We start from the raw sequence: 13,321 nt of genomic DNA, 5'->3' as shown, positions 1-13,321 counted from the left end.
TATTTTATTAAGTACCGTATATTTTTAATTTTTTTTTTTTTAACCTTAAGATTTAATATGCAAGGTTTTAGCTGTTCAAAAAGTAAATCTTTACTCTCAAAATCCATATATTTGACAGTATTTTACAATAAAACTACATATAATATGATGTTAAACCATGTATTTTTTTGTTTTACTGTATATGGTAAGATAAGTATAGATGTAAACTAAATTGAATTGATGTTTCTTACACTTGTAACCCAAGAAATAAACAGCGTTCATGTCAGTTTGATTCTGTTTCGCCATAAGGATGACACTTTTTCCTTCAGTTCCTCTGGCGTACCCTCGAGCACTGCACGTTTTAGGATACAAGTCACTGATATACGCTCCAGGCTTTGCTTACAAACATGAGCCTGACTGATTTGGCTGAAAAGCCTGGGGGTTTCTGGGCCCAGAGCCTACTGGGAGGAAAGCGAGAGAGCACTGAGGAGGGAAAGCACCTGGAAGCCGTCCACCCTAGAGCAGGGTCACTGAGTTTTGTCTGGAGGCTCTCCCTACTGTAGCTGTTAACAGCAGTATCCTGTATACTGAGTCTTCCTGGCCTCCTTGAGGCTGTAGAATGTATTTGTTTGGTCAGTGAAGTCAGTTTAGAAGTAGAGATAGAATATAGAGACTGAACAAGCGCTCATGTGGACATTGCCAGCTTCATTCTGATGTGATTCCAAACAATTATGTAATACAATGCCTAAAAGAATAGCCACTGAATATAAAGATGAGTGTCTTTTACCAGTTTACATCAAGGATGGCTAGTAAGCTCATGTAAATGAGCATATCTGGTGTACTTATTTTTCTAATAATTATTTGTGTGTGCGTGTGTGTGCAGGTGGTGACGTTATGGTATCGTGCTCCTGAAGTGCTGCTTCAGTCCAGCTATGCTACTCCTGTGGATCTGTGGAGTGTCGGCTGCATCTTTGCTGAGATGTTCAGGCGGCGGTAAGTTTGCTCAGTATCACTGTGTAACTGACTGTAAAACAAAGTAAAATAGAGGATTCTGATGTGTGATGCTCAGTTAACTGAGGAAGCAATAAGAGTTCTGATTTCCCTTGAGTCTATAAATAATTGATCGTTTTAAGAAACTATATCACTATATTTTTATATTGTATTTTATGGTTGTATGTTGTATGGTATTAAAAAAAAGGAAAAGAAAAAACAGAAAGCGAAAAGATAAAATGTAATTTAGAAGAAATTTATTATTTAGGTCCATACTATATCTGATCTGATTTTTGCAGGAGGCTGAGGTTATTAAAACGGACATAAAAAAAAGAAAAACTGTCACTGTGGTTGTGACAGGCACAACAGACCTGATCCGTTCATCTGTGTGTGGTTTAACGAATCTTTCCAACTGCTTAACTCAGCACTGACACATTTATTAAAGCTGCTCAATGCAGTGACAGCAGGATTTAACGGTTCAACAGTTCTTTCTTTGTGGCTTCTACCTCACCAACTTTGTAGTGCATTACAAATATTCTATTTCTTTAAGGTTCTTAAAAGAGAAAACTTAAGATTCATTACATATGCTCCACAAGAATTCTACAAAGAACTAATTTCTTATTTTTAGTGAGAATACTGATGATGCCCAGGAAGAAGTTTCTCTTATTAAATCGGTCACCTATCTTAATCGTCTTAAAGGGATAGTTCACCCAAAAAAGAAAATTTGATTACCTGAAACCATTGCAGTCTATCACACTTATAATGTAAGTGGATGGGAATCACGGCTAAAACATACAATAAAACAAAAAAAAAAAATACACAAACAAAACCAAATTAAACCCTGCGGCTCGTGACGATACATTGATGTGTAAAGACACAAAACTATTGGTTTGTGCAAGAAACTAAACAGTATTTATATATTTTTTTTAACATCTGATTCACACAATGTCCGAACTGTTAGAACTCCCCTGAGCTTGTCATGTAGTGAACGCAGTGTTGCCAACTTTATTTAACGGAAAGTAGCTAAACCAAGCTTGAAAAGTTGCCAAATGTCTCTAGATGACGTCATAGCATATTCATGATGTAAGTGCGCCGTATTCTCTTGCCTCCCTGTGCTCATGTACTGCATTTTAATGTTTCTGTTTTCAGACAACGGAATGAATATTATAATGACTGAAACGCGGTCCATTAAAACTACATAACCAGCTCTCAAAGATATTAATCTGCACTAAAATCCTAATCACGACATTGTCTAATGAAAAGTTGTTAAATCTAGCAACAAAGTCGTTATGTTGGCGCTTTTTCAGCAGCAGGCGCGTGAGGCGTCTTCTTTCTTTATGGCGGATCACAGACTTATAAGTGCACCACCACCTATCTCTCAAATGGACCATTGACACTCCTAATTGAGATTGTAGATAGAGTGTCAATGGTCTATTTGAGAGATAGGTGGCGGTAATGTACTTATAAGTCCACCGTAAAGCAAGAAGAAGAAGATGCCTCAGGAGCCTGCTGCTAAGAATGCACACAACAGGACATGCTCAGGAGAGTTCTAACAGTTCTGACATTGAGTAAATCGATTTTTATTGTATGTTTTAGCCGTGATTCCCATCCACTTACATTATAAGACTGATAGACTGCAGCGGTTTCAGGTAAAAATCTTTGTTTGTGTTCTACTGAAGAAACAAAGTCACCTACATCTCGGATGATCTGGGGGTAAGAAGATTAACATCAAATTTCCATATTTGGATGAATTATCCCTTTAAGTGCCAAAAAAGCACTGCTTTCAAAAGAGTTGTGCGAGGAAAAAGCTCATATTTGTTTATACTTTGTTGCCACATTCCATTCCTCCCTGTTGATGATGTTGAATTAACGGCCCCTCCTCGGGTTGCTGGGGGGAATTGCGTGGGCCGATGTTTTTCTCTCCTGACGCGCCATAACAAGTGCATAATCGGAAGAAGAGAGGGAGATTTGTAATGGAAAGCACAGACACACGAGCACGGACACACTTTAACACACATCCTGTGTTTCACATTCTAACAGGTCCACCTGTCCGCCCCTTCCGCCATCCATTGATGGTGTTTGCTTTACAGGATCAGTAGATAAACATTAGCTGACTCAGTGCTTAATACGATAATCTTATAGGAAACTTTCAGATAGGAAAGTTATGATTAGTTTTGTGCACATGACGACGTGTTTTAATAATGGCTTTGCGTTTGTTAATTACTATAGAAACCTAAAACAGTAGTTATATCCATTCAAATGTTTGGTTTCCACTCTCTAAAGCCATGTGCCATAAAACGCCACTGTGCTGGGCTTCTGGCAAGCCTCCACGAGTGCCTGAGGGTGGAAGGGTAAGGGGGGCTTTTATTGCTGCTACTAGCACACCTTTTCTCCTCCTGCAGGTGATTAAGAATGCTTTTTAAAAGGCCACCTGTTGCAGATTAAAGGGCACCTGGGACCAGGTTTCTCCTCTGATGTCTAAGAAGTGCACCTCGCTGTACGTGCCAACTCCAGTAATGGAGGTTTTCGATTCACCTGAGAGTTATAAAGATGTAGAGCACCTCAGCCAGCAACATATTGAATGGCTTTGTTTAAGAGTCGAAGGAACGCTGTTTTCCTGGGGATGGTTGTGTAATGTGGGCCTTTGACAAATTTTACCTGTTGTTTTGTTGGTTTTATAAAAGATCTTTATTTGTTTGATGCTCACAATGCAAGTTTAACATACTTTATGCAAGTCTGTATCTGTATCTCTTGGAGGATGTAGTGATCAGTCAGTGTGTTTCTGAATGACACAAACTGCTTTTAACATTCCGCTTTTACAAGGGTTGTGCATATTGTGTGAAGAGTCAATGTGTGATGGCTTTCAGGTCCTTATTTCACAACCTAAAGCTGCTCTCACAAAAAAGTAGATGTACTGCATAAAATATATAAATAACAATAAGAATAAGAATCATTTATTTTTTATTTGTTTTTCAGTTTGATTATACTTAAAGAAAATCCATTAATAAAAAGACATAAATAAAAACTTTTAATAAATTAATGTTTCCAAAAGTCAGTGAGTAATTGTGGTAGAAAATCTCAGTATTGACCAAAATGACAGTGAATATGATTTTTACCATAATTGAATAGCTCAAATATGTATATTTATGATATGTTTATGTATCAAAGTCCAAACTGAAATTCATAGTCAAAGCTAAAATTTTTATTAAAGGAATAGTTCACCCAAAAATAAAAAATGACCCCATTATTTACTCACCCTCAAGCCATCCTAGGTGTATATGACTTTCATCTTTCAGATGAACACAATCGGAGTTATTTAAAAAAAATGTCCTGACTCTTCCAAGCATTATAATTGCAGTGAAAGGGGGCTGAGCTTTTTAAGACCAAAAAAGTGCATCCATCTATCATAAAAAGTGCTCCACACAGCTCCAGGGGGTAATAAATGCCTTCATAAGCAAAGTAATGCATCGGTGTAAGAAAAATATCCATATTTAAAACTTGTGAAACATTAATTTCTAGTTTTCAGAGTCGGAGACAAGATTGCAGCGGATGACGTAGGCGTAGCATAAGTAAATCGTGGGGTAATTTTGTTTTTCGGTGAACTATCACTTTAAGTACTGTAAGTATTTTGTATTGAGTAATTTGGCATAAACGTATTATTATTTTTATTATCATGTTTTAAGTCTATTAGTTCAGGTTGTTAAAAGTAATATGGTGCAATAACCCGTCAATGCTTAATATTGATGAATTGTTGGTCACATTTAATGGCCATTTCTCTTAAAAAGTTTTTCCTGAACCACATGAAACCAACATGAACACACAGAGCACTTTTCCAAGAATCTTGCAAGAGTGTTATAAACTAAAGTTTTCCTTTTCTGTATTGTGGGCACTATTATTGGTCATTTACTCACACTTTTTCCGGCGAGCGAGCGTTAACCGATTCAGATACACCGATGCATTCCAGAGGTCGAGCGGGTGGAATGTGGATAGAGACATTGGCACTTGGAGCGTGACTCCAGACTGCGTGTACTGGCCTGGTGTGTGCCTGCTTGTGCCCACTCACTCAGGAAGCCTCTGCCCCGGCATAATGTCTGCCTTGTGCAAAAAGCCACTAATTCATTCAGACTAAAAAGTTGCCCAAGGGAAGGCAGAATGTGCTTTAGAGATTTTCAGCCATACTTGTTTTGGCATGACACTGCTTTAGGTGAGATCTTTCCCCCACCGCTCGCTGTTAGAAAATAGAACGGCTTTTGTCTTATTTAACTGCTCGGGTCTGACTTTGCCTTTGAGGGCTTCAGCAGTTGATGCGGCATGTGAAAGGCATGGTAATGGCAATTTTCTTTTTAACAAGTGGGTTCAATGTGAAAGGGGTCGGGAGCATCCGAGGCGTCCGTCTCACCTGCAAAGAATGTTCAGCATCTTAGCCGCACAAAGACGCCTCTGTATAGTAGGTGTAAGTTGAAAAGTGCAAGTCACATTCTTCATTCTGAAAAATATGCAGACGTTTGTCTGTCCGTTTCTCACTAATCTTTAAATTAGTCTTGAGGGTGTTTGAACATCATGGAGGCGTAAGTAAACGTGCACATGCTCACTTCTGGTTTGGCTCTTTGTCTAGTTGAGATCAAGTTGAGGCTCCATGTGGTTGTAAATAAAGAGCGGTTGCGCTTGTCTTGCTGTTGGGCAACATCTGGTGGCAGCAGGGGGAATTACGAGTGCAGTTTTTGCTGCTTAGTGAAAGACCTAACGCTTTGATAGTGAGCTTATTTTAGCTCATAACATATATCTTTATTTCTGTGCTTCTGTTCTGTCATTTTTGCTGTCTCACATAGAGGTATGTGGAGAGCAAAAGCAGACGGTGGGGATAAATAGCTTTTTTCGCTCTCTTTTACTCTGTGTGGTGTGTTTCGGAGACTGAGGCCTGGGCTTGTGGCTCCTGGAATATGTGTGCATGCCAAGGGAAGCATGCCCGCCCACGGGTGTCCTGAGTGGACTGAAGCCACAGGCACCAGCAGTGGTGCAGGCGGGTGGACTCCATGCATGTGCTGAAAAAGCCCTCAGATCTTCTCAGCCTCATGCTGGCCAGGAAACAACACACATACAGTGGACCAATGTCTGTTATGTGGCTTTAGGGCCTTATTTGTACAGTGAAAGCTATAAGGATTTTCTTTCTCTTTACCGCCTTCACTTCTAGAAGACAGGCAGGACTCAGGAGACTGTTCATGATTATTGCAGAATTAAGAGCATATCTAAACACATAACCTTTGTTTTATGACTGCCCCTGCAGTCTTTAATATGATATATGTGAAGCGATTTACTCATTATTTGAGGTGTGAGGTGTTTTATTTTTTTTTATTTTAGTTTGATTCATTTCAGTTGGATTGATCAATATTAGTTAAGTTCTGCTTTTATTTATAATTTACTCAGGATTATTTTAGATTTATTTATTTAGTTTATTTAAGTCTGTTTTGGTATATCTTTATTTTCATTAAATTAATCATTTTATTTTATACTTATTCAATTTAGGTTCATTTATGAATTTCAGTATTTAAGTTTCATTTAGACTCATTAATTTATTTTTAACTAATTAAGTTATTTTTCTAATTAACTGCAATCTTTCTCCTTTCTCTTTCTTCAGACCTCTTTTCCGTGGGAACTCTGATGTTGACCAGTTAGGCAAGATTTTTGAGTAAGTACTATAATAAATTGTTAGAATTGTGTTCAATAAGGCTGCATTGAGATGTAATTAAAATTGCAATAACTGATTGTTTTGATTATGATATTGCAGTGTGGTGGGGGTCCCTTCTCCAGAGGACTGGCCACAGGAGGTGGGCTTGCCACAGAGTGCCTTTTCCCCTCGTCCTCCCCAGCCAATAGAGGACCTGGTGCCTGACATGGATGAGCTGGGCAAATCACTTTTACTTGTAAGTAGCAGATATCAACATAGAAGATATTTTACATTTTTTGACACTTATTGTAGAATGACAGTCTATGAATAGATACAACTATTTGAAAATCTGGAATCTGAGGGTGCAAAAAATCAGAATACTGAAAAAAATCACCTTTAGAAATTGTACAAATGAAGTCCTTAGCAATCCATATTACTGATTAAAAATTAAGCTTTGATTTATTTAGGATATGAAATTGACAAAATATCTTCATGGACCATTATCTTTACTTTATATCCTTTTTTTTTGCATAGAAGAAAAATCTATAAGTTTGACCAATACAATGTTTTTTTTTTTTTGGCTATTGCTAAAAATATACCCAGCGACTTAAGACTGCTTTTGTGCTCTAGGTCCACATTTTATTGTAAATAAATTGCATTGTGTTATCTTAAACTTGTATAAATTGCATTGTGTTATTTTTTTTTATAACAGTATATAGAGTGTCTGTGTGTGTTGTTTTAAAAAAGTCATTTTATATAAGGGACACAGATATCACATGACTTTTATATAAAAGTACCATAGACTGTGTTTACTTATTGTTTTCTTTTCTTGTTTCCTCCCTGCACAGCGTTTCCTGTCATTTAACCCCTCCAGAAGGATATCAGCTTACGATGCACTGTCTCACCCATACTTCCAGAGTCTGGACAGCACCAGCAAGAGTCTGTACGCTCAACCCTTCCCCAGCAAAAAGTCCTCCCTGGAGGAGAGAGCTGCTTGAAAAGATGTGGTTCCAACTCTTAACAAAGATCCCCTAGGAGCTAGTCTTTCATAGCATAACATTACATGCTGCTTTCAAAAATATCACCGCAACTATTGGTCGATCGTGTTAAGTCTTTGCCCTCACTACTGCCAGTTAATATGGATCAACAACATGCTGCCTGGAATTATGTGTTAAACAATATCAGAAGCTGCTCTCGTCTCCCACCCACCTTCCTCAAAGGAAGTTTGTCTGCTCAGAGGAAAATGTGCTTCTTGTATCTGAAGCCGCATTATGACACTGCCAGAGATCGTCTGTCTGTTTGCATCAATGCAATCTAAAGGTCTAAATTGAGTCTTAGCTGCACATCACTGCCATAAAACAGCAAGGTCTTACGTGGGACCGTGTCCGACTCACATGGATTAAGCAAATGTAGAACCACAACTACTGCAAATTCAGGCCCGTTGAGCGGAACCTCTTATTTTACACCTTCACTAATTACCTTCTCTTTTTTTTGAGCTTCCAAAGTCCTCTCAGTCACAGGCCAGGAGGATTTTTTTGTATTGTTTTCCCATCACGTTGTTACTTCGCAGTTCAAGCTGGAGAGCGTGGACACATCTCCTCGTGTGACGTTTTTTGAAGACTGCATAACCACAGACACTCTAGTGCTCTATTTAATATAGCATTTCGTCGCAAACATCCTGGTGTCACCTGAATCGTCCAGGACAGAGCTACCAAACGCTTTGAAGCACTATTTAACACCATATTTCCTTGACATTATAATGTACTTGTATTTTTTTTTCTTCAATATGAATTACACATCCTGTTCACTTATTTTATTATGTCAGTGTTGATTGTTGACATTTTATGTCTTAATTTTAGTGAACTTGAAGGTGTAGGTTGTTGTAGAAAACTCGTTGATATGTATACCAAACAGTCTTCACCCTGTCGTCAGGGATTTAGTGGCGAGACGTAGTCGAAGGATGACCCGCACAGGGTTGCATGTTGAATTTAGGCTTGATTTAGAGCAGAAACAACTGAGATGGATAACAGAAATACATCTATGAAAGCGTTAGCGCGTAGTTATGAAAGTATAGTAAAAGTAGCTATAGAGTTGGTCAGTGTTAAGTTCAAGGTGAGATTCGTTCCAGGCTCGGAGAGTAATGTATAATCCCATGTAGAATCCATTGATTAAGTCCAGGTTCTTTTCTTTACACGCAAGGCTACATCCTTCCATTTCCAGTTTCACTTAATTGTCTGGATAGATCATCACAAAAAGTGCACCAAGTCTGCTAGATGGATTGCTTTCAGTGCCTTCGTGTTTAGCGTGTGACGAACATGTGGAGAGGAATGAAGGACGCTGCTTCAGAATTTAGCATTTAGCCTGGCGATCCCAGGTGAAGCTGTTTGATGAGGAGTTATAGGCAGGCACTGTAGTACTACAAAACATTCACACAGTTAAAGGGATAGTTCACTTTATTCACCCTCATGTCTCTCCAAACCTTCTAGTGGAACACAAAAGGAGATATTTTGAGGAATGTTGGCAGCCAATCAGGTTTGGTTACCGTTGATTTGCATTGTATGGGCAAAAACAAACACTGAGACTCAAAATGTCTTTTTTGTGTACCGCAGACATGAGGGTGAGAAAATGACGAAAGAATGTTCATTTTTGGGTGAACGATCCCTTCAAGCACTGATGCTTGATTCATTTTCTCAGGATCGGTAAACTCATTCTGTCGCATTCCATGCTCAGGTCTATTTATGGCTAGTTTTAGATACAACAAGGGTTCAGGTTTTAGTTGAATCATTAAGTTCACAGTAATCCTTATTGATTATGGTCTCAGTGCTATCCGGATACAATAGTATTGGGTTATTTATATGGTTCACTTGCATTTCCATAAATTTGAAGAGGTAATGAAACATACAGTTGGTCATTTGAGCATTTATTGTTCTTTTTTTATTTATATAATATTATTATTAATAATATTAATATTATATTTGTTGTGTTAGTTCACTGTCGTGCGGCAACTTTTGTACTGTTAAGATGTTTGATTTCACAAATATTCTCTGATCAATGTCTCAATGCATCAGTCTAACAAATGATTTTTAACATCTCCACTGAACTGACGTTAAGCCGGCACAGCTTTACCCTCCTCTAGATAAGTCTGTGATTGGATCTGGTGATTTCAGAGGGCATTAGATATCAAATAATGTAAACCAATGTAACCGTATGCCTTTACGTTTGTGGGTGTTGAATAGAACTAATCCGTTTTTTAAGCTTCATAGTGTTTTAACATTCTAAATGTATTAAATGTTAGGCTTTCGAATGTACGACCCATTCTTGTTAGTGTTGGATTAAGATTTTTTGTGTGATGTTATGCTGAAAAAATAGCACCTTTTATATTCGTCCATCTCAGTGCTTTTCCCCATGATTGTTTTCATCTTTAGGGAATCTGTTGTTGATTTCTTTTTTTTCTTTTTTGTTGTTGTTGTTTGAAATGATTTGCTTTAGTTAGTCATTTTCAAAATCTATTTGAAAATTTGAAGCAAATTACGTTTGAGACTGCTTGAAATTGCTGGAGATTGGTACATAATGTTTTGCTCCCTACATTTTGTTCTTATTTATTGACATTTTGTCTTTTGTTTAGTTGGCTGTAATGCTTCAGAAGGCATTCTGTCAATATAATACTCAAATTTGTGATTGGACAGCGATGAGCTAATGGTGCTATGCCTCGTGTCACTGCAGACTTGAACAACTGTTATCAATTAGGCAAACTTGTTCCCAAGGGGACAGTAACAATAAAAGTGTCTTTTGAAATATTCTATTATTATATTTTGGTTTCATTTTGTTGAATTTCATTTGTATTATATTTGACCAGTTTTACATGTCTTCCCATTATGACCTAAATAATTTATAATGTTCTCCAGACAGAGAATACTTTGAATAAAAAAATCATTAAGCTGGAAATTTCTATCCATTAGATTCTAATAATGTAATATGCTAAATCATCCACCATGAATACATATTCTAATCAATGTGCACAATGTTTTCATTCTGTTTAGCTGCTGCACAGACAGTGTGTAATGAAAGTCTTTAATGTTATTTTATCAGCAGCTTTGTTATATTTTACTCATTGATAATCAAGTGTTATATCACTTTAGACTGCATCAAATGTATTTGGTTCATTCTACTTATTCTTTAAAAAATATGTAAACCGAGTGGAATGATTTCTGATGTTCTATGATATATCTGTCTTATAATCATAATATGTATATCTTTACATTTCTTATTTGTTGCTCTTTGTTTTATGGATTTCTGTAACCATTAAAAGTAATAACTTTAGCCATTTTTTAACTGTGCACATTGATTAGAAGTGGGAAGTGTTGGTCAGGGTTTTCTTTTTTCCCCACATTGGCTGGAGACAGTGGATAGTTAGGTTTTTTGTAAGCACCCTATCTGTGGTGTATATTTTTAATTGTTATTTGGCATTTTATGTTGTCAGCATTTGTTGTAAGATGTGGGGATGGAAAAATGTGTACATGAAAATGTAACTTTTTTTTTAAATCAACGCTTTGATTGAAAGTCTTGTTCAGCTGTATGTATTTCTATTGCTTAATCAGTTTGTGTTCTTCTGCTTTAGCATCTATATTTTTTAAGCAATGAAATCACATGTTGATGTACTGTAGATCACATGCATATGACGTTAATTTTGTTTAAAAAGTCTTGTCAAGTTCATCTAGTCATGATTAGTCCAATGATGGTTAATCATATAGTTAGTAGAATGTATCATCTTTTTTTATGATTGAATACTGAAATTCAGTTCAAAATTAATCTCTTTAAAGCTATGTTTTTCTGTTAAAACAGCACATTCTTTCATTTAAAGCAGATGCTTTGTTAATAAATTCATTTCATTCAGCTACTGTTGTCAGTAAAGTGCAAAGAATTGTAAAATTTTTGCAAGAACCAAATTGAAATGAGAGTGTTGGTCATTGTTCCCTTATAGGACCATATTAGTTTTGTTTTCTTCTTTTCTTTAAAAAAGGGTGAATGAGATGTGGTAGGATTTTTTTTTTGTTTTCTTTTTTTTTTTAAATCTGGACTGGTTTTGCTGCTAATGTTTGTCTTAGGCTCTGGCTCCTGTGTGAGTTTTATTAAACTGGCCCACCTAAAGATTCCAATTTGCTGCCATTGAGAAAAAAAAGCTGCTTTCGCATTTGTGTTATATCTGTATCTGCCTGATGTTTTCGTATTTTTGTAAAATAAATATTACAGTGTGTAAACCTGGGTTGTGAAATTGACTTCTGTGTTGAGAGAGAACAAAACGCTTCTCTAAGTCTCAAACTTCCCACATGGATAATTGTTTTATTTTACTTTAAATAAAATGGGTAATTTAATAAAGCCTGGGTCACAGCAAGTGTTACAGAGGAAGTATAGTCTATTATAAATGATGATAAAATCCCACAGTAAGTATCAATTAGTAAATATCAAGTCATTGTAGTAGCAATGGGAAGAATCTACAATATGGGACTTCCTCCTCTCAAGGTTGTGGTAAAATCAGGCCTGTCTTTTTAAGTGCATATGCCCCCTTTTTTTGTTGTTGTATTTTTATGTTTTTTTCTGGAGTGCTGTATATTAGCAGCATATCAGATACTACAGAACAATAGCTTTTATAGTTGTACAAACAAGTAATCACTTGTAAAAACTTACGTTCAGGCAAAAATTGGCCATTTTATGACACGCTACCGAAAGTTTGGGATCGGTAATTTGTGTCTGTGTGTTATTTAAAAATAATTGAAGTCTCTTATGCTCACCAAGGCTGCATTTAGACTTTAAAGCCTCCAAAAATAAAATAATTTTGTGAAATATCATTACATTTAAAATAACTTAAAATAATAGCCTAATAATAATATGAATTTTCAGCAGTCGTTATTCCCGTCTCAGTGTCACATGATCCTTCAGAAATCATTTTAATATGCTGAATAACTTACCCGCTTAAGAAACATTTCTCATCACTGTTGAAAACAGTTGTGCTGCTCGGAATGTTTGTGGAAACTCTTTTTTTTCAGGATTAGTTGACAAGTACAACGTTTAAAAGAAATGTATTCTTTTGAAATATAAATCTTTTGTAACGATATACAGTAAATGTCTTCACTGTCATTTGTTAACTGTAACAGTCTCAAAAAAGAGATGAAGGCGCGCTCTAGTGTTCATGTTGAGCACGGCGAGCAACAGTAAACACCAGAGCCATGTTAACAGAAGGCTGATTTAATAGATTTTGGCCTATAGGTTTAAGGCAAAATCTGCAAAAGTGGGCAAGCGTGATAATAGAGTGGTTAGTAAAGGAAGTCTCTCTCCAGTCTGACCCTCCAACATCAGTCCCTCTCCAGTCTGACCCTCCAACATCAGGCCCTCTCCAGTCTGACCCTCCAACATCAGGCCCTCTCCAGTCTGGCCCTCCAACATCAGTCCCTCTCCAGTCTGGCCCTCCAACATCAGGTCCTCTCCAGTCTGACCCTCCAACATCAGTCCCTCTCCAGTCTGGCCCTCTAACATCAGTCTCTCTCCAGTCTGACCCTCCAACATCAGTCCCTCTCCAGTCTGACCCTCCAACATCAGGCCCTCTCCAGTCTGACCCTCCAACATCAGGCCCTCTCCAGTCTGACCCTCCAACATCAGGCCCTCTCCAGTCTGACCCTCCAACATCAGGCC

The 13,321-nt window shown here is 37.2% G+C and overlaps 1 protein-coding gene across 1 annotated transcript in view; it reads left to right on the top strand.

Moving 5' to 3' along the window:
- cdk6 (cyclin dependent kinase 6) overlaps positions 1-11,892 on the top strand; it is a 39,231-nt gene extending 27,339 nt beyond the window's left edge. The window contains exons 5-8 of the mRNA XM_059556451.1: positions 863-972; positions 6,605-6,655; positions 6,755-6,890; positions 7,483-11,892. Of these exons, the coding sequence (XP_059412434.1) occupies positions 863-972; positions 6,605-6,655; positions 6,755-6,890; positions 7,483-7,632 (447 nt within the window). The 3' untranslated portion in view covers positions 7,633-11,892. The remainder of the gene's footprint in view (positions 1-862; positions 973-6,604; positions 6,656-6,754; positions 6,891-7,482) is intronic.
- The last annotated feature ends 1,429 nt before the right edge of the window (positions 11,893-13,321 follow it).

This window comes from Carassius carassius, chromosome 8 (assembly GCF_963082965.1).
Source record: "Carassius carassius chromosome 8, fCarCar2.1, whole genome shotgun sequence".
Lineage (NCBI taxonomy): Eukaryota > Metazoa > Chordata > Actinopteri > Cypriniformes > Cyprinidae > Carassius > Carassius carassius.
This window is presented reverse-complemented; position numbering and strand designations above follow the sequence as displayed.